The following is a 23914-nucleotide window of genomic DNA, read 5'->3' as shown; positions in this document are numbered from 1 at the left end:
ACGACCTTGTTAATGTGACCCCTCCGTCCGTCAACGGCCAATTTCCTGTACTGCTTTTCCATCCAGCGGGAAATCGCCAGATCAAGTCCCGTCAACGAGCGCCTATGACGACGATACTCGGATTCTTCCCCTTGACACACTCCCTGCCATACTTTAATTTCGGAAATCGGCAGTACCGCTTGCCTGCGTCATCACGAAAGAACGGCGTCGCATCATGAAGTCCGAAATTTCCGTTGGTACAGCGACGGCAGCGCTGTTGGCAGTCGCCTCGTTTGGACGCGCTCAGACGTCTCCCTTTTCTGTCGCTTCTATCGGTAAGGATAACCGACCAACTCCTTGTATTAAACCTCAAGGGTGATATGCCGGGTGAGTTATCACGCGCGACTAGGACTTCAGCTTACCCATGTGTTGAATATCCCAGCCGACATCAAGCAAAGCGCCAGCACTTTAGCATGGGACATGCTTCAGTACTATCAGGGCAACGTGTCTGGGAACACACCAGGCATCTTACCCGGACCGCCACCTCAGGGCGACTACTACTGGTGGGAAGGCGGTGCGATGTGGGGGACGTTGATCGACTATTGGTATTGGACGGGTGATTCGACTTACAATAATGAGATTATGCAAGCGATGCAGTTCCAGGTCGGCGAGAACAAGGACTATATGCCCCGAAATGTTACCGCATCCCTTGGCAATGATGATCAAGCCTTCTGGGGCATGGCTGCCATGTCTGCCGCTGAGAACGGCTTTCCTAACCCTCCGACCGACAAACCACAATGGCTGGAGCTTGCTCAAGCCGTCTTCAATACTCAGGCCAGTCCTGATCGCCACGATTCGACCTGCGGTGGCGGCCTTCGGTGGCAAATTCCGTTTGCCAATAACGGCTATGATTATAAGAACAGTATTGCCAACGGCTGCTTCCTCAATATCGGAGCACGATTATTTCGGTACACTGGAAATACCACATACTCAGGCTGGGCCGAAAAGACGTGGGATTGGATGTGGAAGATTGGGTTCATTGACAACAAAAGCTACGCCGTTTACGACGGTGCCAAGGTCGACAAAGACTGTACCAACATAAACAGGGCCGAGTTCTCGTACAACAACGCCGTTCTCGCTGAAGGCGTTGCCTTCATGTACAATGTGGCAAGTACCGTTCATTTGGCTGTCTTTATAATGAACCGAGTGTCCGATCTAACCGTTTTTCCTAAACAGACCAACGGTAATGCAACATGGAAAGAAAGACTTGATGGCTTGATTAAACATGGCTTAGAGACATTCCTCAACAAGGGAATTGCCGTCGAGATCTCATGCGAAAACGTTGGCACTTGCACCACCGATATGTTGACTTTCAAAGGTTTCCTTCATCGATGGTATTCAACCATCACCCAGATTGCACCGTACACAGCCGACACGATTCGCCCAATTCTCCTGACGTCTGCCGAGGCTGCCATTAAACAATGCACCGGCGGTGCCCGCGGTAGGCAATGCGGTTTCAAATGGGCCAGCGGCGTCTACGATGGCAAGACTGGCGCCGGTCAGGAAATGTCGGTTCTATCCGCAGTCGTGTCCCTTCTTATTCCCGACGCCAAGACTCCAATGACCGAGAAGAATGGTGGTACCTCCAAGGGCAACCCCAACGCTGGCGGCAGTGGCGACGACGCGATTAAGAAGCCGCAGCCCATCACGACGGCAGACAAGGCCGGGGCTGGAATTCTGACTTTGCTGCTTCTGGGGTCAGCCTGCGGTGTCTTTGGATGGATGAGCGTGGGAGTTTAGATGATTTTTTGCGAAATTTCCGAAAAAAGACACGAGAGGCGTGGGTGAGGGAGATTGGGCGACAAAGATGCCGAATCTCTCCCAACGAATACACATGCATCTCGGACGACCCAAGACGCGGGGGCTCGCTGGGGGGGTTCACTTCTATTGATATACCAACAAGTGAGAGGAATAGGCCACATTATGGTTGGCCGCTTTATTCGCGGACGAGAAGGGCGCAAAGGCTGGTTTTCAGGGCGTTGAATAGGGGGATACACGGATGAGCATGCCACGTTTTTCTCTTTTTTCCGGTTTCTTCATGTTATGTATGATGCGCTGTGCTGGGCAGAGATGGATGCTGCTTTTAGGAGACCGTATCACGCATGGCCTGTTGTGGTTTGCAAATTTTACGAATTTTGAGGCGGGTACATTTGTACTTGCGGCCATAGTATCGACTGTTTGACGCTGTCCCACGTATAAAAAGGATTTTTTTTTTCGCCTCCTGTCTTATGGAAGATCAGGCGTGTTGTTGTAAAATGTCGAGGTAGGAGGCAAAGTATTGGGCTGCAGCATACGGAGTACATGGCATGCACACCGAGGTCGCTCATAGCCCTTTGAAGGTGTGAAGGTGCATGTGTCGCGCCGTACCAGCCTCTCTAGCAGCGCCGCTTTTAGCGCGCTTACTATTTCACTTGTCTTTTAAATGCGCGCGCAAAGGCCACAAGACTTATGCGGAAATCTTCCAATGTCCCTTTGGAGGTCTCATCGCGCCTTGAAAGGGATAGCGATAGCTGGACTGCGGCAACTGCCGCAAGGGTGGGGCATCACGGGGGCAAGGGCCGACGGATACAACCCTAGTCACGAGGACGTTGCGCAGTAGAAAGCCCACACTCGAGATCATGGATGTCTGGATTCTGTAAACGAACCATGTACGGAGTAGTATTTCTTTACCATGTATTTACAACGCTTGTATACACAGTCTACTAAACGAGCTTCTTACGTCATATTTTACCAATCAGATACGGCTTATCAGATATGACTCTCTTATCAGTAATACCATGCGCGCAGCATCAGTATGTCGGGATATCCTTTCGATACTAGCAAAACACTTGCGTCTGGATTCACCAAGCATTGGTGAAATACCATTCGGTGATCCTTTCGATACTAGCAGAACCATTGCGTCTGGATTCACCAAGTATTGGTGAAGTACTATTTGGTGATTCTTTCGATACTAGCAAAACCCTTCGCTTCTGGATTCACCAAGTATTGGTAAAATACTACTCGGTGATTCTTTCGATACTAGCAGAACCCTTCACTTATGGATTCACCAAGTATTGGTGAAATACTATTCGGTGATCCTTTTGATACTAGCAAACCCTTCCCTTTGGTTTCGCCAAGCTTTAGTGAAATATCTATTCGGTGATCGCTTAATCGGCCGGGGAATGTACTCTGCGACAGACCCCGCCAGCGACAAGTTCACGTGTGCCTGCCAAACGACGATCTGTGGCGGGGCAATCGATAAAGGCGTGAAGACGACCCGGCACCAGAGGACGTAACTCCGCAACGAAACAGCAACGCTTGTATGAATGCCTCGGGCGGACGAAGATTTCGGCGTTCCAGGAGCCGTGCATATAAATGCGCTAGAGTACTTCTGTGTGCTGCTTTAATCGATCCCTCAAAGGGACGAATGGGTGCCCTACCCGTGAGAGAGTAGGTGCTCTGCCGCGCAGACATCAATCCGGCGACAGTGCTAGGGAAAAGTACGAAGGGCGCGGGAAAACTTCTTCGGGCCAAGGAAGAAAGTATGTGCCGACCCTGCCTATGCGGGAGCCTTCCCTGCACGCCTTGGGACTGATGCTGACCTGTGGTTAGATTTCATTCTTACTATCGTCGCCGTCCATCATGCCGAAAGTATCGGTATACTTCAGCAAGGGGGTTGGTTCGGCGCTATCCCTCCGCTGTGCCGCTGCTGGCACGATTCTAGCCGGTTGTATCAGCGCTGTTGACCGCGTGCCGTGCCCTTTTGCCAAGGAGGTCACGGGAGGGTTATGGCAACGACCCTGTGTGGAAACGCATCAGGTCAGTTGTCGACGACAACAGTCGGCTCTCGTTGGAAAACAGAGCAAAATCTCCCTTTCGGGCGGACTGACGGAATACTGTGGAAGACATCCCCGGATTGCCCAGCAAGACTTTGCATAACTAAAAATGCAACGGATGACGTCTTCGCCGCTACACACAATGGTAATCACTCGGTTCATTCCAAAAATTATTCATTCACAAAGGACTACAACGGTTTCGCGACTACACTAGGAATTGTTCTTTATGTCAAGTATAACACCCTCGCCGTCATAAGAGGCATGGCAACCTGCAGCCACTTTTGCCTCCGCCGTGCCCTTATTACACGATCGCAATCGACTTGCTCCAACTCTAATGGCCGGTTCACCACCCGAAAAGGAGAGGAACAAGTAAAAAACTGCCGGGAAAGCAGCCACTGGCAGAAAGTCTGCGTCAAAGCGACCTTTCATCGCCCAACTCACAGCCTCCCTCGCTAAGAAAGTGAGCATCAACATCCCCGGTCTCGTCCCTGCAGCAAGACAAGACCCAAGTCCAAAGCGAGCCGACCACCCAAGAACCCGCCGTCACTCCCGCCGTCACCCACAGGGAATCGTCCTCCCATAATGTCCAAGACAAGCCTCTAATCACTTCCATCATAGTTGGCACCTAAAACAGGGAAACACTTCCTCAATCCAGCTCCGACTTGATTTGAACCGCCCGGCTGCACTAGTACACTCGCCCTCGAGTCATCAATGAGATTGGCCGACATGCAGCCGCCATTGATAAGCTCAGCCTTGCCCTCGATAGATATTCGACAGCACTCGAAATCGCAAAAGTGTCGAACCTTCCGCCACTGGAAAGGTCGGCCCCAGCGGCTCGTCAGACCGCCGCAGCAACATGCGAATCACAACACCGTCACAACCTCGTGCAGGATGAGATGATTCGTCTGAGCGACGACACACGTCTCTCCCCTTTGTCCAACACACCTTCACCTCATTTCTGGAGCGCCTTATCCAGCACCCATTTCTTCGTCTCTCTTAACAGATTTCCCTCCCCTTCAATCTTGCACAGTTGAAAATCACCTTCCGTCAGCAATATCATCCATCATGGCCTCCCCAGGAAATCCACATAGATTATCGACAACATGGTTCAGAAAGTCTGGGCCGGACAGCGCACAGGTCTGGTGGCAAGAATTTCCTTCTAGACAGGCAATGTTTGCAACCACTCACCGCTTTTGCTACTCCGGATAAAGTCCCTCAAGGTCTCAATTTTCCTGGAAACTTTACAACATTGTCTCATAATATTCTCACCGAGTATATACATACCCCTATTAATCTAGGGAGCGCCCCCGACTTACTTGGAGCTGTGGTCAGCAAAAAAAATCCGGGGAGAGCTCCATCAAAATGCAAAATGGGCGGCAGCCTACTAGTCTTATAAGTATAGCTAGACCATGACCAAATGCGCCATCTCGATTATCAAAACGTGGCAGGTAATGGACCAAGCAAAGGAACGGGACACCAGACCACCGACTCTGAACCACCACGACGCACATGGGATCAGTTAAGGAAATCAAGGAGATGGTCCTGGGCATTCCGCCAAATCCGCGACTGGCTGCGCCAAAGGAGCCTGGCGACGCGGACACGTTTCGCGCCGACTGATGAAGGGCTCGGGCGGGCGCAGCCCAGGGCCTTGGAGAAAAAGCAACAGGCCTTGGCAGGAGTTGGCCATTCAACGCAATGCCTTGACTCGATTACCCCAACAATCCCTGGCTTGTTTCCATTCTGAAAGTCCTGCCATTGTAATGCCAGCCCGTTGCGCCATTTCTCCAGTTCTGGCGGCGGCCCGGGGTTACCTTCGGGATTTTTTTAGCCGAGGAGCCTTAATTCACCGTGACTGTCAACTTGGCCAAGATAAACCGCGCCGTTTGGCTACACGGCAAAAAAGAAAAAAGAAGAAGAAGAAGAAAAACGCGCCAGTGTCCTGCAGCAATACGATTGACAATATATCAGGGTTGGTTTTGATTGATTCTTACTCAATCGGTTGTCTGTCGTTGTTTGGCAAGCGCATGGAAACAAAACGCCTCCGACATGGTCGCTTCTGATTGCATCCCAAGGAGGTTGACTGTCAAGCTCCTACCTCGGCGAGACGCAATTATCTTCCAAGCCTCCAAGCTTCCACCTTGTACTTTCAAAGCAGGGCCGCCACTGTTACAGTCCATGCATTGCACACGAACCTGCGGCGAATTACCCAGGCATGACAATCATGACAATGCCCGTTGGCCAGAAAACGCACGCAACGTCATGGGACGAGGCCCAGGGTTGTAAGACTTGAAATACGACGCCATCACGAGACCTGCACTGTCGCGTGCGATAATGCCCGTGGGGACCGGCATGGTGCTGCGTGGAACCGCGGGCTGCGCTTATATACCGCTCCGAGAAAACAGCGCTCCAGAGAAGCCACCCCTCTGGAGGAAATTCCGCTGCGCATGCCGACGTGTCGCGCTTAGAGCAGCCGGTGAGCTATATTCCGACGAGTCAAGACATTGAGAGTTTCAGCACACCCACAAGCAATGACACACGATTGGCCAATGTGACGTTGGTGAAATCTAAGCTGGACAACGGACGGCCATGTGCTTCCGCAACGCCGTCAATAAAGAGCATCGTGCGCAATATGCGGTAAAAGTGACGAGACGGATTGATAGAGGAGGATAGTACGCTGCGTTTCTATATAAGATCAAGTTTTCCCGCTGTCGATGGATGAAGATGCGCATCAGGACCTACTCCAACCTTGGTTGCATACCCCTTGCTTTCCTGGCCTCGACCACAACTACTTTTTTTTTTTTCCTGCATCTCATCTTGGAAGAGAAATAGCTCTCTTCTGATCGAAGCACTCTGATTGCGAGAGATATTTCACATTTCAAAACAGCATCGCCTACACCACCCTTTAGAAATGCATCCTCTTGCTGGTCTCTTGGTTTTGCTCCCGGCAGCTACCTTTGTAGCAGGCGATAAAGTGACGGGGTGTCCTTCAGGTATGACCGGCATCTGCTACAACAAATATGGAGCTTGCGACCGCGCACGTTGCATAGCGTTTGTGTGTTTTTGTGAAGGAGTTGGTTTTGGCAATATCAAATGCGGGCATACATCTGACTGTCCCTATCCCCCCCCTCACGACAGGGACAGTGTACTCCCTCCCGGGGGGGTGAAGGGGGGGAAAGCATGGAAAGCATGAGATGATATGGGATCAGGGAGAGGCGAGAGATGGGGAGCAGTGGCCGCAAGGCCTGGTACGGCCGGGCAGATAGTAACAATGATGATGGCAATGCCTTCAAATCTGCGGCTCCGCCTCTTACGTCATTACCTGCCAGGCCCTGGCAGCCTCGGAGGGACCAATCATAAAGGGCCAAAGCGGCAAAAGTCAATGCGCTCTGTTGGGCATCTCGCACCGTGACATGCACTGTGACACGCGACCTTCCACCGCCATCTTGCTTACGCCATCAACGCCGTCAACGCTCGGCGGCCCAACGACCTTTCTCCTCCCCCGGCGGCGCAGCATCTCGCCCGCTTCGGCCGCAATTAAAAAACAGAGCAAACGGTCTCGTACCCTCGGCCCGCGCGCCCAGCCTCGCTTCCCTGCACAGGTCTCGCCCGTCCCAACCCCCCCCTCCACCAGCCCTTCTTCGCGGCCACGGTGCCGATGAGGAGCCTCACCCCGGCGGTCATGTGGCGCGCGCCGGACGGTCTGACGGCGCGCTGTGGGGGGGGGGAGCGGGAGAGCCAGCGATAAGAGGACCTGGCGCTGAAGGGGGGGGGGGTCCGTCCGGATTGAGAAGCGGTGCTTTTTCGCTCTGGCGTGCTGCCGTCTCCGGCGTGTTGCGGGAGCGGGAGCGCGGGTAAACAACGACGGCGCAGTCTACCAAGGCGTGGTTCAAGCGCGGGTCGCCCTAGACGGCGCCAACATGAGAAGGGATATGGCCCGGTTTCTCTGGCGCACTTGGCGGCGGCTACCCTGATCTAACGCACCGGCCGAGGGACGGTGACACGTGCGTGATTTTTGCGTCCTCGAGAAGCAGTGGGGGAAACAGGGCTGGCGTCTCGCTCTGCATACCGACCGACAGACTGTCTCTATCTGGCGCCTACGCAAGCCACGCAAGGAGGATGCGCTGCAGCGACCGAGACGAGAGACGAAACGACCAGCTTGAGGCGTCTTTCGTCAAGAACAGCCTGCGGCCCAGCGTTCGCGCGGGGACACCGTCGCTCGTGTGCCCATCTTGAACGAAGCTGAGGCTGTGCCGTTTTGCTAGGCAGCACTTCCGGCATTCCGTCCCAGCCGTCAGGTGCCCACTTCCAAGACGAAGGAGCGCCCGTGGGCTAGTCGCGGGTGTGTTGAAGGCGTGAGCGTGTCGGAGCCCTCGGAGATGGCGGAGGATTGACGATCGGTGCGCCGTCGCTCCCTAGCATCACCAAGCGACCGCAGCCATCCCAGGCCGCCGCCAGAGTAGGGATGCGCATTATTCAAAAGCTTGTCTGCCTGTTTCCACAGGTTTGGGAACGTCAATAGTAGGCTTAAAAACCGACGCGTGGGGGGAATCACAGGGCCGTCGATTCGAAGCTCAAGTTAGAGAAGCAGCTAGGAAGGAATATTTACAGATGACTGGGATAAATAGGAAAACTTTGAGGCCCACGCAGCTGGCCGACTTGACGGGAAGGATATGAACCTATTCCCCTTTCCAGGGTATTTAAAAACAGGTCTAATACGCACGGATGTCTTACTAAATTCAAAGCCTAAATTTGCCATTCAAGGCACGGGGACTCATGACCACACGGCAATCAACAGACCTACGCGGCGACTCTAGCGGCTAGGTCCTTTCCGAATCCTAGTAGCAATCATGAGTAATTCGACCCTGATTCTTTATAAATAGACGCCGTATATGCCGTTTACTACTTGGTCTCAGGATGAGACCGTCTATATTACTTTCTTGGGCCCTATTACTACGGCGGGTATGAGGTTCCCGCACCACGCCTCGGCGTTCCCGAAGCACGACACCATTCCTGCCACGCGGACCTGCAGCCGGTGGCGGCGCACCCGCCCAGATGGCCGCTCGGGAAATGAAGGATGGCGCACGTCTTTGGCGTGCGTTGTCACTGATGGAATTGGTGCAGGGCTTGCTGGTGCAGGGCGGCGTGGGTTGGGACGCGTTGCACGGGGAGGTGACGGCTCTCGCAGCAGAGGGGTGAATGCCGAGCGAGGGCAGAATACCGAGCGAGGGCAGATAATCAAACGAGCGCAGATAATCAAACGAGCGCACGAGGGCTGAGATTGCCCCCGAGTGTCGTCATCTACGGCGCGAATGCCAGTGCTTGTGTATGGCCAAGGTACACGGTTCTTCTACGGTATCCCGATCCTGGTGTGTTTCGATCGGTGGCATGCATGTCGCTTTCCCGTGTGCGTCGTGTGTCCTGACTCGACCGTAGCCGTAGCTGCTTGTTGGTAAAACGGGACGTGGCGTGAATACGCCATCTCCCTGTCGGGGACCTACCCAAAGCCAGCAGGGTCCGCTGGTTTCCACCCCGGCAACAAGACACGACATTATTTAGGGCACAGCCAGATGGATGCCCCCGAACCACAGCCGAGCTCCCGCTATCAAGGTCCCCCCCAATGGCACGGGGTCCGTCGGGGGGTCGCCCGGCCACGCGAACCGACGCCAGCCAGCACGCGGCCCGGCAGTCCAATCCAGTCCAGGCAGGCAGACGAGCGCCGCAACCACGACAGAGTGGCGACAGACCTTGCCCCGTCCCTCTGCGAACGATGCGTCGTCGCCGCTCCTGGCCTCGGGGGCGCCGCATCGTCACAGGGGCTCCTGAGCCGGGAGAGAAGCAAGCAACAGGGCAATCGCAGCTGCCGGGCGTTTCCGGCCGGGCCTTTTGCACAGGCTAGCACGGCGGGCGAGCTGTGCAGGCGAGCTGCGCAGGTAAGTGGCGGAGCGGCGGAGCGGCCGGGCAAAGTTTGGCGGCGACGATGTGAGCGAGTCGTAGGTAGGAAACTAGAAGCTGGGGTTTTGGTCGTCGCGGAACCTAGAAGCTGGGTTTGGTTTCATCGTCGCTCGTGAGTCGTGGAAAACTAGAAGCTAGTTTTCGTCATCACCTTTGGACCGGCGGCCATGGTTGCCCGTGAGTCGTGAGCGTCGCGGGAACCTAGAAGCTGGCTGGGTTTCATCATCACCTTGGACCAGACCAGCCGCCACGGTGCTTCGTGAGTCGTGAGCTGTCGCGGGAACCTAGAAGCTGGCTGGGTTTCATCATCACCTTGGACCAGGCTAGCCGCCACGGCGCTCGTGAGTCGTGAAGATCGCGGGAACCTAGAAGCTGGGTTTCATCATCACCTTAGCTCGACACCTCGAGGAAGTAAGCGTCCGCCACGGCCACGACTCACCACCACCCCGAGCGACGCACACGCTTGACTTGACAGTCGACTGCCCCTCCCGTGGAACGGGCTTCCTCTTTCGTGCCGCCTGTGGCTAGCGGGGACAGACGTGACTGACTTGGTCGTAGGCGCGGCGGCCAACTCGACGAGTTTTTTTGGCCAGCGGGGAAGTTTTAGGCCAGCGGGGAAGGTTTTTTTGTTGGCCGCCATGACCATGACCATGACCATGACCATGACCATGACCATGACCATGACGTGGCAAGCTGATGCGGCATGCTGATGCGGCCTGGCAAAAGTGCCGAAGACCGACCGACTGCCGAACCACGGACCCAAACGGCAGAAACACCTGGCGCACCGTGCAAGCCTGTCCGCGCACGGCCCAGCCCCCACAACTCGGGCGCCGCAACGCGCAGAGCAACGCAGCCACGCAGCCACGCAGAACCGGATACGTGGCACGGGGACCTGCGACGTACGGAGCACTGTGATGTGATTCATGTGTCAATCCCCAGCCCCCATTCGACAGCGCGCCGCCGCCCGCCCCGCCTGAAACCCAAATAGAAAAAAAAAGCAGGGCGTCGCGTCGCCCTGCCCCGCCCGTGCCCGTTTCCGCCCGGTCATGCATGGTTCGTATGTGATTGATTCCTGGCATGCGCATGCGCATTTGCATTCTGCATTCCGCATTGGTTGCATTTCTGCGTGTTTTTTTTTTTTTTTTCCTTTTTTTTGCGGCCTGTGCTCGCGTGCTGCTGCATACCATGCTATGCAGCCTTGCCCGCGATGCGCAGAGGGCCGGCAGGGCTGCCGCACTGTGTGGGCGGTGGGGGGTGGGCAGGCAGGCAAGTGTCGCACTGCGGTGGGATTGGCTGGCCTTTGCTGGCCTTTGCTGGCCTTTGCTTCCATCGTTGTATCGTGTCTGGTCAAGTGCCTGACTCTCTCGCCTTCGCCTTTGCTCCCTGTTTCATGTTTCGAAAAACTCGATTCGCAACTAGCAGTTCCCCCACCCCCGAGTCGATGCCAAGCTAAGCCGAGGTCGGCTCTTGGCAGTCAGTCTCTGGCGGCCAATCCCTGCGTCCCGGCACATGGGGGCCACCGGCCAGGCCAGCCTGACACAAGCCGGCCAAACTCTACCCGCCCGAAAACAACCAGGAGCCAGGCGCCAGGCGCCAGGGGGGGGTTTCTCGCCATCGTGAAACAGCCAGAAACACCAGGAAACCGCCCCTTCCTGACGGGCTTCCGAGTTCCACCGGGCCCAGCATATGTGGCATGCGAATGCAGGGGCAGGTCCGCCGTCCCCGTTGGGACCGACCGTTTTGCAGCCAGCCAGCCAGCCCAGCCAGCCCAGCCCAGCCTCTTCCTCAAGCCCCCCCGCAGCGCCTCGTTGGTTTTATAACCGGCCGGCCACCCTCCCCGGCTGGACTTGACGACTTGGAGCAGGCTCGCTGCGGGAAAAAAAAATAGGAAAAAAAGAAGAGAAAGGAAAGAAGAAGAAAAAGAAGAAGAACAGAAGAACAGAAGAACAGAAGAACAAAAAGAACAAGAAGAAGAACAAATAGAACAAGAAGAAGAAGAAGAAGAAGAAGCCAACTCGTCCCGGATAAAAGCAATAATTTCCGCTTCGAAAAATTAGCCAGCTCGTCCCGGATTCTTGCAGCCAAAAGAAAGAACCAGACTCGCCCCGGATAAAAGCAAAAGTTTTGCTTCCAGGAAACCAAGCGAAAAAATACAACCAAAAAATACCGGGAAAAAAGGAGAAAAGGAATCGACAAGGAACGTGAAAAGAATAAAAAAAAGAGACAAACAAAGAAATAAATCAGCAAAGCACGGCAAAGCACAGCAAAGCAAAAGGCGTCGTGTGTGTCGCCCGCGTACGCACTTGCCCACCATGACCAAGCGCAGCTTGTCGAGTCCCCTCTTGCACGACTTCATGGCGCCGCTCAGCCGCTCCCCCAACCTCGACTTCCACCTCCCCTTTGAGCAGCACTTCCGCGCCCTCTCGCACGCCGGCCGCACGTCGCGCGACACATGCTCCTCCTCGGCCTCGTCCTCCCGCGGCAGCAAGCCCCAGCACCCCGTCTATGACCACGACCACGACCACGACAACAGCAACAACAACACCTACAACAACTACAACATCAACATCAACAACAGCGCCATTGGCGACGACGACGACGACTACGACGACTTCGACGACGGCGACGACGACTTCCTCGTCGACGGGCTGGACGAGTACCACCAGGGCCTGCTGCACGCGGCCGCCTCGCGGGGCCCGCGCCGCTTCCACCCGTCGTTCCGCCGCCCCGTGTGCCAGCTGCAGCTGGGTGCGGCGTGCCCGGCCGGTCCGCGCGCCGCGCCCGCGCCCACGCCCAGCAGCCCCGGCCGGAGGGGCAGCCTGGCGCGCCCGCCCGCGGCGAGGAGGCCCGCCAAGCTGGTGCTCGCGCCGAGCGGGCTGGTCCCGGCGAAGCAGCTGCGCAGGGAGAGCTTCTGGTCCGCCCACCAGGGGGACGAGCTGGCCACGCCGCGGCTGACGCTGACGCGGTACGATCTGCGGGCCGACGAGGATGCCATATATAACTGGAAGCGCAGGGGGCAGTACTTTGACCGGTGGATACATGCGGACTGAAGGCGGCGCGGGTTGGAAGCCGACAGCCCGTCCCTTTGATCTCCTCTCTTTCTCGGTTGTTTTTTTTTTCTTCTTTTTTCTATTTTTTTTTTTTCTTTTCTTCTTTTTAGACTCTTTCCCCCCCTTGTGCAACACAGTGTAACGGAGCACGGGGAAAACAGCAACGGGTTGGCTCGCATAGCATGGCGGTTTCCAAAAAAAATATTAAGGAAAAAAAAGGGGAAAAAGCCATTAGGCGCGGCGCATATAGAGGACACGGGGGCTCTGGGCCAGGCATCACGGCGGCTTTTTCTTCTTCTTTTGCTCCTTGTTCTTATTCCTGTTCTTGTCCTTATTCTTCCCCCTAAAATGTACGAGATATCATGCGACGGAGACTCGCAACGTGCCACCCCAGCGTAGCTGTAGACAAAGCGCTCAGACTTGACTCCGATTTCGAGGCACTGACGACACCGTGACTGAACGCCCCGTCCTCGAGCGTGCCGCTCCGCTACCACCACCCTGCGGCCACGCGCCTTTTCGCATCGCCCAGGAACTCCTCAAACTCCTGGGGTCTCCAGCCCCCGCGGTACAGCTGGCCGACCAGGCAATCGACGTCTTGGCACGCCACCTGGCCCCGTCGTCCGGGCGCTCCCAAGCATCTTGCTGCACGCGGAGAGAAAGCCAGGGGGGGTGAGAGGACTCGTTAACTTGCACGCGCTCCAGTGGGGGCGCAAAGGTCGGGCAGAGCAACGGGGCCATGACGTGACGTACCTTGCTGGGCGATGAGGCGCCTGCTTTCGTAGACAAAGTCTATTTCTGCGCTGTCCAGGCCCAAGTCTGCGTGGAGAATCAAGTCGCTGCACGACGCCGAAAAGGGATAATGGCCCTTTGTGTAGTAGTGGAAGTGGCCGAGCAGGTTGTTTGCGTCTGCGGGCGAGCCAAAGCATTAGCTGGGTTAGCCCGAATCGCCAAAGCCAGAGCCGAAAAAAAAAACAAAAAAAAAAAGGAAAAGGAAAAAGGAAAAGGAAAAAGGAAAAAGGGCAGTGAAATGTACCCGCGTGGTATTGTCTAATGGACGCTTCGTGGATTTGGTTCTAAAGGGGAAAGGGCAAAAAAAAAGAAAAAGAAACGAAAAAAGAAAAGCAAAAAGAAAGAAGGAGCGAGAGAAAGAGATCATGTCAGTCACCACGACTCGCAAGGTTGTAGGGGTCATCTTTGGGCAGCCCCCCAGGGCTGCAAGATATGGCAGGCAACTCACCGTCATGGCGTCCTTCCCCAGGCTCCCGACCTCGAATGCCACCAGGAGCGATGTGTTGTGAAGCAGGATAAAGGTCGTCAGATACGCCACCAGCCATGGGCACTCCTGCCGCCCGTAGATGACGGCCTGCATCCTGCGGAGCACATCGCTCCGCAGCGAGCCCCGGATGTAGTTTGTCAGGATGGCTTTGAGCTGCAGAGCCAGCAGCGGCGGCAGCTGGCCGGCGCAACGGGGCGGCTGCGTCGTGCCAGCCACGCCGTCGCCGACGAGGAAGGCCGGCATGGACACGATCCTGCTCGCCGTCCAGACGGTGAACAGCTGGCGGATCAGCTGCGTTATTTCCGGCGGAGTGGCTGGGTCCTTGTACAGGGCACATGCCTGGCGAAACGTCTTGTTGGGCAGTCCGTCCGGCGGGCCTAGGAAGCGGCGAAACGCTTCGCCTGTAACGCCGGGGATGTAGTTGGCAACGGCCCTCCTGGCTTCGTCGTGGTCCACCAGCGAAAGGGGCTGCTGCGTCACGGCCGCTGCCTGCGCACCGGCGTCCGCTGCGTCGTGGTCCTCCGCGCCGTGTTTATGGACGCGCAAGACGATGCGCTGGTTGCCGAGTGCCTGGGATATGCCGACCACTGCCGTTTTGCCCGTCCTAGGCTTGCCGTGGCCGAAGCAGTCGAGTGTCCAGTTCAGCACAAGGTCCTCATCGGGCATGTACAGTTGCATGTCTTTGATTCTGTATCGGAGACAGGGTAAACGGCCGGGCACCTGATATGCGAGTCTGCTACACGGCAAGCATGGTTGACCAGTGCCTTGAGGGCTCATTTCACACTGCGAAGAGAGAAGGGGATGGGAGCGTGGGGGGGGGGGGGGGAGGCGGGGAGGAGGACCCGGGTTAGTGAAAGCACCACGCATCCAAAGATATGCCGACCGGCGAGTATTGGTTTCAATACTCACGCGCAGCCGCTGCTTTCTGCACCGGAGACACGAGCCAATCTTTCTCGTTCGCGCCGTCTCCTGCCGAAGATGGGTATTTTGAAAAGGCCGTCGCCTCGCCTGTCGTCCGTGCCCGCTGGATTTGCCAAGCACGAGCTCACACCAGTTCTCTGGCTTCCCCACCGGGTCAAGGGTGTCGGGAACAATGCCGTTGAGAGCGCCCTGTGTTTGGCCTTGCGGCAGCGGATCCGTCGGCGGCGACGGGGAAACCATGGGCGGCGATGCCTCGCTTGAGTACTGTTTCAGCAGGAGTGAGCGTTTTTTTTAAAAAACCAAAAAGGCAATTATAACCAAGTTGTACGAGGTTGAGAATAGAAAAACTTTCCATTCAAATTTGCAAGCAAAATGGTATCGGGGCTCACCTGAGAATCTGCCTTTAGAGCTTCTAGACGGTCGCAAGGGTTGTCCAGCAGGTTAGCATGGTCCATGTTATGCCGAACATCTACGTGTGCTGAGCGTTGATAAGGACTGTAGCGGAGTTCTTCATCGTGTGTCAATTTGGCGCCGCGTCGGCAACCTTTTGGCTGCAAAGTAAATAGATGGCCCGCGAAACTGTCTCACCTTGTGTCGGGTTTTCATCCATCTGCCCATTTGGCAGTATCGCGTCCACCCAGGTGCCAAGTGCGGTCTGACGGTCTACATCGTGCCACGGCTGCTGCACGTATTCCAACACGCCTGGATCTGATCGGTTCATCTGCCCACATGATCCGTCAAGTCTGCTCTGCACCAGCGGCGGAGCTGAGGTCGATGCGCCTGGGACGGCAGCCCATTGGCCAACGGGGATTGTTCCGTGCAGAGGCGTGTCGTCGAGATCAAACCCCAGTCTTGGCAGCGTCTCCTGAACCTGACTCTGGCTGGTCATGTTGAAGCCGTTCTGGAGCGCTAAGCCCAAGGCATTCGTGGCGGCCCAGCATTCCCTTTGGCCCTGGGATTCTGCCTCCAAAGCTCCGGACGAATCCCAGGGAAAAGGCATATGCGACATGGCCAGAAAAGCGCGAATCCAAGGACTGGGGAGCTGCCGAGTGTCGACCCTGTTCCAGGCTCAAAAGGCATGCCATATCCCACGCGACTTAAGTTAAATAGCTGATTCGATTCCTCCCCCTTGACATCTGACCGATCCGGACAGAGCCAACCAGTCTTGGTTCGAAACGGCACGGCAGCGCCCGCTGGCAATGGGATGATGAACGAAAACAGTGGGCCTGGCACGGAGCTGACTAGAGGCCTTTTACTCCCGTCATGTAATCCGTACGGGCTATACCTCTTTTTGTTGTCCATTTTTCTGTGCATGCGCGTCTTGGGCCAAAACGAGATGAGTTGTGATCGGAGAACGCTCAGCTGTCTTTGAAACCCGGATGCTGTCACGCCTGGGTCTTTCCATGGAAGCTGTTCAGACAACGTCTCTCTCAGCCTGACTATTGGAGCAAGTGTTTTGAAAGTATTTTCCAACGCCACAAACTTGAACAAACGAGGTGGGTACCACAAGTGGGAGAAGGGGGCAAAAACTAAGGCACAAACAACAATTAATGGGCTTGTTACGCAGAAGGAGGGGAAGGGGAAAATCAAAATCCAAGACAATGTCTTAATTTGGACGCTAAAGAGTGACGGGAACCAAGACAGAGTGTGTCAAGTGATGCATCCTGGGAGTATAAGGCTCCCGGCCGGTATACCAGTTCTGTCATCATGGCACCTTCAGCCTCACACGGGAAGCGTAGGGGTGACGAGGCGATTCATTACCGGATAGGTATCACCTGAAAACGGCCGGTTACAATGCCCCCCCCCCCCCCCCCCCGGTGGGTGTTATACCTGAAATGTGCAATGATTCAAAGCGGAAAAGGTCCGAGAGCACTTTCTCCGGGCTGTTCTAGGCGAGACCAAACTCCGGAGCGTTTCCCGTCTTGTCCAAGTTCATGACGCACTTTAGCAGGAGCGAGGACAGACACGGAAATTCCGTCCAAATACCAGGCCCCCAAATACAGCAATTAGCTACCTGGGTAGTATGGCTTTGCGCATTTTTATGCTGCGCTGTGGTAAACATTTGGCAAGAAAAGATACGGCAGCGGCTTGTGCTTCGTGAGCTGTCCTGTATTTGCCAGATATAGCTTCAGCGTTTGAAGACACGGCCGCCAATTTTTCCAATTCGAGCACCTTGTTTTCTCTGCAGTGCCGGGTTTCAATATTCAGTCCCCTTTCTCTCTTCTTGAAATTGCTTGTGAACATGAATTTTTTCGTCTGCCACGTAGGGAACCCATTAAGCCTCCGGACCGAGCCGCAAAGAAGAGTGCAGAATGGCAAAAGGCCACTCACAAGACTCGACACCCACGCAGGCGCCCTTGCTCCGTCGGTTGCTTATAGAACATTTCCACGAGGGTTCGTTGCGTCGAGGCAACAGACCGGCGGACGGCTTGTATTCTTGGTAGAGTCATGACCGATCTTTCCGGGATGGTGGCTTGGCCATGTTGTCTGAGTCCACCCAGATATCCTGGCCACATGCCCCAGGCAAGATGACTAAGGCGGCATGGGTATACGCTCGGGGTGTTTTGCATTTCTGCATCCAGCTTGGTCCATCAGCTGCACTGGGGGCAGCGAAAATCGCCGACGCCTCTCCATTGACAAGAGACCGCTTCAGGCGGCAGGGCCCACGAGAACACAGCCCCTGCAGTTTCGGGCTTCGGGAAGCAAGGTAATAGATTATGTGGGGTTGCGAGTGACACGTACCTTTTCTGCGCGCGCTTGGCTTGGCGTGGCCTGGGGATAAAAAAAAATATATTATCGACTTTCCAAGGGCAAGGGCACTCGTGTTCCAGCACCCATGTTTCGCGAAAGCCCCATGACGCTCGTCATGCTTGCACGCTGTGCCGAGGAATAGCACATGGCACACGGACGCGGTTCAAGCACGCTCGTTTCGAGCCCGGGATTGAAGAAGTTTGCGCCTGGTACGGAACCAGGGGGTCTTTGCTGGAATGGAGCTGAAATAACCACGAGGCGCATCGGGGAAAAAAGTCGCTTCCCACACCGCAACTCTGGCATGCGAATGATGGATGCTGTCTTGCACGTGTTGAAATGGTTGACGATGCCGGCTGCGCAGCCCAAGTCAGACGACAAAAAGGGGACTGCTTCCGTGTCACTGTGAGATTCCCCCCTCCTCCCCTCCTCAGCTGTCTGGAAGCTCGTCGGCCCTGGATGGTCGGCCCTGGATGGTCGCCCCTTGTCAGCCAGCGGAGCGTTCCGTGCTGTGATTGAATCTTCCGTCGCATTCTCCGGGAAGAGCTAGTTATGCCGTGGCAGCAGCGCGGCTGTTCTTGTCCTCGTGCTGATTCGCATTCTGGAGGACGCGGGACTTGCTCAAACAGACGTGTGAACATGGCAGCCCCTGGCCATGGTCAGCAAGAAGACGCGAGCAACGGAGTCGTCTTGTTTCCAGGTTCGACGGGCCTCGCCTCGCGGACAATTTGCGGTCCGCAGGAGCCTTGCAGAAAAGCAACATGGTGCCCTGGCTGCACGTCGTAGAACAAGATCAAATCGCCCCGCCCACGTGGAAACCCATGGCCAGGAGCCCAGGACGAGGTAACCCTGTGCTTGGTCATCGGCGAACCCGGGACGACAACCAACCACCGTGGCAATGGACTGGTGAGTTGTTAGTTGTTAGCCGAGTGGCGACCTGGACTCTTGTTCCGTGTGTGGTGTTGTATTGACTTGCTGCTGTCGAGTTCGTTCTCGACAGGACGAATAAATGCTTCAGTTGATTTCGGCGCGGGATCCACAGCTTGCTGCTGCAGCCTCAGTTCCCAGGCACCCAGTGCTCACCGACGCGTTACGTCAGCACCGGCAGCTTCGTCCCATCCATCGTCACCCAAAGCCTTCTTCCAGCCTCACTTGAGGGTTTCAAGTCCTTTTTTTTTTTTTTTTTTTTTTTTTTTGTGTGTTTCCTAACTGCCAAGACTAGTCAATTCGAATGCATCCGACCCGTGCACCAGATGAATTCATCCCTCCTATTTCGAGCTCCTCTCTCCCGTTGCTCAGCTCTCAGCCCTTGAGCGAGCCAGGGAAGCTTACGACCCAGAAAGGACACACTTGGACGCCAACACCATGAGGGATTCGCCATATTGAACCTGCCACGCCCACGCCCACGCTGCCGCGTCTACGTCGTCCCTCGAAAGCCCCGCGCGGATGCCAGTCCTAGTCAACACCTCGTTTCTCCAAAGCCCCAGCTTCGCCCGCCGCCGTGCCGTATCCACGCCCAACCAGTTTCCCCAAGGGGGGCTGTGCTGCAACCCCCCCCCCTCCACTGCTACACAACACCTGTCCTTTCCCACTCTGACCCGTTCCATGTCCCAAAGAAAATTGGCGATAAACTCCCTCCCCCCAACCCGACGGCAAAACCTACAACCGCCTCCTCCCGCAATGCCAGCAGCACCCCAACGCACGAGCTACGCATCACACCCAGTCTCCATCCCGGCCGGCTTCCTCGAGGACGCGCCCGCCAAGCCCGTCACCGTAACGCCCATACGATGGAGTCCTGCCCTGCCAGAGTACGAGGGCGCCGTCGCAGCCGTGCTGGACAATGTCCTGTCCCCCGAGGAATGCGCCCAGCTCCTCTGCCTGGCCGAATCGAGCGTTGTGCTCGAGAAGGGGGCCGCTTCTCCCTGGAGGCCCGCGCTCGTGAGCGCCGGCGCGGGGTGGGAAGTTCCCATCTTTGATTACAGAAACAGCGACAGGATCGTCTGGGACCAGCAGACCATCGTCAACAGGTTGTGGGATCGATGTAGACAGGGTCGTGGCGTGGAGGCCCTGTTCGGCAGGACGCCTGCGGACAGAGAGAGGGGCCATCTTTCCGGGAGGTGGGTGTTTGAGCGCGTGAATGAGAGGATGAGGTTCCTCAAGTACTCGCCGGGTCAGTTCTTTAGACGTAAGTGGACATTGGTTGTAGTCTGTTTCAACACGTATTCTTCCGCAGTTTCTCATGCTGATCGTTCACAGCGCATTGCGACGGACCGTATTACCATAGGGATGAAAGTGGCAGCGAGATGCGAACCCACTACACGGTGCATCTGTATCTGAATGACTCGGCCCAAGCGTCCGCCGCTGGAACGGGTCATGTTGGAGGCGCGACGTCGTTTCTTTCCCGGGATGAGAGCAGGCGTCTCGATGTCCATCCCAAGGCGGGGAGTGTCTTGATCTTCCAACACGGGAAGCTGTACCACGAGGGTGCAGAGGTCACAAGTGGTGTCAAGTATACCATGAGGACAGATATCCTGTATCGCTGGGTGGACAGGGAGGGGGGGGACAAGTAGATGACAGCTGCGCCGACAGACAGAATACACGCACGCACAGATACATAAGAACGAGTGCATTACACTCCCACGTCACCTCTGCTTGGGCATCTTCCGCTCCTCCATCGCTTCAATGTCCTTTTGCTTGTGAAAGTGCGGCGCCAGCTCCGCCAACCACTTGGGCTCGATAGGAATCACCCCTCTCATGTACTCCTTGGTGGTCTGCACCAGCTCGAAATAAATCACCATCTTGGCCGGGGGGTCGACCGACATCAGCACGCTGCTGGGGTGAACCCATACCGTCGTGTTGTTCTTGACGGTCCGGTAGCTGTCGCCGCTCCGCTGCAGCCGAGCCGCGTTTGGGAAGAAGCCGGCCGTGATGGCTCGCTTGATGGGCACCAGGTTGCTCGCCCCGCAGGTGGACGGCGTGACTTCCACCCGCTCGCACAGCTTGGACAGCTGATCGCGAACGTCCCGCGCGCGGGTCAGCGAGCGCTGCTGCAGAAAGTTCTCGCGCGCCCACACGGGCGAGAAGTCGCTGTCGACCCACTGGTTCCACACGTTGAGCAGCGTCGCGTGGTCGCCGCCATCCTTGACGGTGAAGCGGTTCCTGGCGCTGTCCGCGTGGATCTTCTTGTCCTTTGGGCGGAAAAACAGGGCCGACGCCTCCCCCAGCATCGACACAATGGACAGCACTTCCTCGACGCAGCCCTCCTTGTCGGCGGCCAGCACCGCCTTGGCCAGCATGGGGTCTGTCGGGAACTCGGCCATCTGCCGGCCCAGCTTGGTCAGCTCGCCCTTGTGGTTGAGCCCCTGCAGGGCAAAGAGCTGGTTGAGGGCGCCGATCAGGGCTTCCGTCGGGGGCGGGTCCATAAACTCAAAGTCCAGCAGCTCGTTGATGCCGAGCGACTTGAGCTGCAGCACCACGCCGTTGAGGTTGGTCCGCTGGATCTCGGGCGTCGTCGACTCGTCCATTTCGTTCATGTAGGCAAACTTGGTGTAGAGGCGGAAGCACTTGCCGGGCCCGACACGTCCGGCGCGGCCGCTGCGCTGGTTGGCAGAGGCGCGGGAGCAGGGAACCACCACCAGGTTCGACATGCCCGTGGCGGGATTGTAGACGTTTTCCTTGACATACCCAGGGTCGATGACGTACACAATGCCATCGATTGTCAGGCTCGTCTCTGCAATGTTGGTTGCCAACACCACCTTGCGAGCTCCCGCAGGTGTTGGCTCAAAGATTTTGGCCTGCAGATCCGAGGGCAAGTTGGCATAGATTGGACAGATGACCAGTTCCTTGATCCGGCTGCCGAGCTTTCTCGCCGTTTCGGTTATCTCCAGCTCAGCTGCCTCAATCTCGTCTTGGCCGGTCAAGAAGATGAGAATGTCGCCCTTTGGTTGCGTCGTGTGGATCTGAAAGACGGTCGTGATGGCTGCAGCCAAGTAGTTGGCCTCGGGGGCGGGGGTGTAGTATATGTCGACGGGATACCGTCGACCGGGAATATTAAAGATGGGCGCATCATCAAAGTATTCAGAGAACTTGGTGGCGTTCATGGTAGCGGAGGAGATGAGCAGCTTCAGGTCCTTGCGCTCCCGAGCCAGATCCTTGATAAGGGCGAGAAGAATGTCTGTGTGAACTGTTCTCTCGTGTGCTTCGTCAATCATGAGTGCCGAGTAGCCCGCCAGGTCTGGCTCCGTCATGAACTCTCGCAGCAACATGCCGTCCGTCATGTACTTGAGAATGGTCTTGTCGCCCGTGCAATCCTCAAAACGGATGGAGTATCCGACCTCGTTTCCAACCTTGACACCCACCTCCTCTGCCACACGGGCCGCGACGCTCATAGCCGCAACTCGCCGAGGTTGCGTACACCCAACCTTCATCCCGTTCTTGGTGTAGCCTGCCTCATGCAGGTACTGGGGCAGTTGGGTCGTCTTGCCGCTGCCCGTCTCTCCCACAACGACCAGGATCTGGTACTCCTCCAGGGCTGCCAGAAACTGATCACGGTATTCGTAGATCGGCAGGCTCTTGCGCGTCTCTTGGATCGAGAGCGCCTTCTTCTCGGCGGCGTCGATTTGCGCATCGAGAAACATCTGCTCCCTCGTCTTGCCTTCGCCGGCCATGCGAGAATCAAGGCTCCACTGGATGTACTGCGCGTCGTCCATGACATAGTCGTAGTCTTCGTTTTCGATTTCGGCCCGCTGGATCTGGGCTTTCGCCTTGGCTGCCTGCTCCAGCTCCCACTCCTCATGTTCCGTGACGAACTTTTCCTGGCCATATTCATCCCTCTCCACGTATCGTTTGTACAGAGCTTCCTCCTTCTTCTTCCTGTCCAGCTTTCCTTTTTCCGTGATGTAGTCCTCGGGCATGTAGTAGCCGTCCCGATGATCGTCGATCTTGAGCCTTTCCTCGGCGAGGCGCAAGATTTCCCTATTCTTGGCAAACTCGGCCTTTTCCTTGTGCGACAATCGTACACCGCTTCTCAGCTCGGCCGTCTCTTCCGCAACCTGTTTTCGCAGCAGGACGAGCCGCTCGGTTTCTCGTTTCTTCAAATACTCCTGACGCGACCTCTCCCGCAAGTCCGGCAACGCGGCGTCTCTTGCTGCGGCATCTTCGGCCAGTTTCCGCCTTGATGAGTCGCCGTCGCGTTGGTTCTTTTTTGACCTGCCATCGTCCTTCTCTTTCAAGCGCTTAGCAAAAGCCTCTCTTTCCTCAATGTCTCTACGTCTTGCGAGCTCTTCTTTTGCCCCGTCGGAAAGATCCTCGTCGTACTTGGAGGCGTCATCGTGGCTGAGCTTGACGCGTTTGCTCGCAGACTCTTCAAAGTCGGGCGCGGGACTACCGTTGTTGTCGTGGTTTTCGTGGTTGTCGTGAGAGCATATGTCGTCAGAGGGTGGCTCCTCATCGGCCCAACGATGGTCAAAGTCAGCCTCTGCGTCGTGTCGACGATAGGTTTTGGGGTGGATGTGATGAGACGACGATGTCCGCGGCGACCTGGAGCGACTTGGATCGCGATGTGATTTGGAAGGCCTTGAAGAGGACGTGCTGTCTCTGCCGCGGTCACGGTCGCGGTCGCGGTCACGGTCACGGTCGCGGTCGCGGTCACGGTCACGGTCGCGGTCGCGGTCACGGTCACGGTCGCGGTCGCGGTCACGGTCACAGTCACGACCCCCGTGGCGGTGCCTATGCTTCTTTTCTCTGACGACTTTTTGCGGGCCGACCTCGTCGTCCTCCATGGGCACAAAGGCGTACTTTTTGGAGCTCATGGCCGGCGATTGCAATCGCGGGCGAGCCAAGGCTAGATCGGCTGCCTGTGTCCGCAACAAGACACCCCGCCAAAGATAGGTTGGTGAGGAAAGCAGCAGCTTGCCCAGTCCGGATGAAGAGGCACGTACGGAGACTCGGAGCTGCTTGAAAACGGGTCAAAATAGGCTTGGAACCTTGCTTTGCTTACTCAGCAGTGAGAAGGAGGTCCCAAGACATTCAGGTGGGTCCGTACGCGGCGGCGGACGTGGGGCCCCAGGGCATGGGAGAGCTGGCCAATGACAGCAGTGCGTGGTCACACCCCC

At 56.4% G+C, this 23914-nt stretch overlaps 5 protein-coding genes across 5 annotated transcripts; 3 read left to right on the top strand and 2 right to left on the bottom strand.

Annotated features, from left to right (window-relative positions):
• Positions 1 to 214: 214 nt before the first annotated feature.
• UV8b_07611 (uncharacterized protein) lies at positions 215 to 1779 on the top strand (the record flags this gene model as incomplete). Its single annotated transcript, XM_043145108.1, has 3 exons — positions 215 to 314; positions 422 to 1146; positions 1216 to 1779. 3 exons carry the CDS (start codon positions 215 to 217, stop codon positions 1777 to 1779), a joined length of 1389 nt encoding a protein of 462 aa, XP_043001043.1.
• A 10339-nt stretch (positions 1780 to 12118) lies between these two features.
• On the top strand, positions 12119 to 12856 carry UV8b_07610 (uncharacterized protein; the record flags this gene model as incomplete). Its single annotated transcript, XM_043145107.1, has 1 exon — positions 12119 to 12856. One exon carries the CDS (start codon positions 12119 to 12121, stop codon positions 12854 to 12856), a length of 738 nt encoding a protein of 245 aa, XP_043001042.1.
• Positions 12857 to 13343: 487 nt separating this feature from the next.
• Positions 13344 to 16053, bottom strand: UV8b_07609 (uncharacterized protein; the record flags this gene model as incomplete). Its single annotated transcript, XM_043145106.1, has 7 exons — positions 13344 to 13498; positions 13607 to 13762; positions 13890 to 13929; positions 14094 to 14852; positions 15042 to 15317; positions 15443 to 15561; positions 15642 to 16053. 7 exons carry the CDS (start codon positions 16051 to 16053, stop codon positions 13344 to 13346), a joined length of 1917 nt encoding a protein of 638 aa, XP_043001041.1.
• Positions 16054 to 19481: 3428 nt separating this feature from the next.
• Positions 19482 to 20371, top strand: UV8b_07608 (uncharacterized protein; the record flags this gene model as incomplete). The annotated part of the gene is made up of 2 exons (XM_043145105.1): positions 19482 to 19986; positions 20058 to 20371. The coding sequence occupies 2 exons, from the start codon at positions 19482 to 19484 to the stop codon at positions 20369 to 20371; spliced, it is 819 nt and encodes a 272-aa protein (XP_043001040.1).
• Positions 20372 to 20443: 72 nt separating this feature from the next.
• On the bottom strand, positions 20444 to 23611 carry UV8b_07607 (uncharacterized protein; the record flags this gene model as incomplete). Its single annotated transcript, XM_043145104.1, has 1 exon — positions 20444 to 23611. The coding sequence occupies one exon, from the start codon at positions 23609 to 23611 to the stop codon at positions 20444 to 20446; it is 3168 nt and encodes a 1055-aa protein (XP_043001039.1).
• Between the last annotated feature and the right edge of the window lie 303 nt (positions 23612 to 23914).

Source organism: Ustilaginoidea virens, chromosome 6, assembly GCF_000687475.1.
Source record: "Ustilaginoidea virens chromosome 6, complete sequence".
Taxonomy (NCBI): domain Eukaryota; kingdom Fungi; phylum Ascomycota; class Sordariomycetes; order Hypocreales; family Clavicipitaceae; genus Ustilaginoidea; species Ustilaginoidea virens.
The sequence above is the reverse complement of the archived record's forward strand: the minus strand, read 5'-3'. Positions and strand labels throughout refer to the sequence as shown.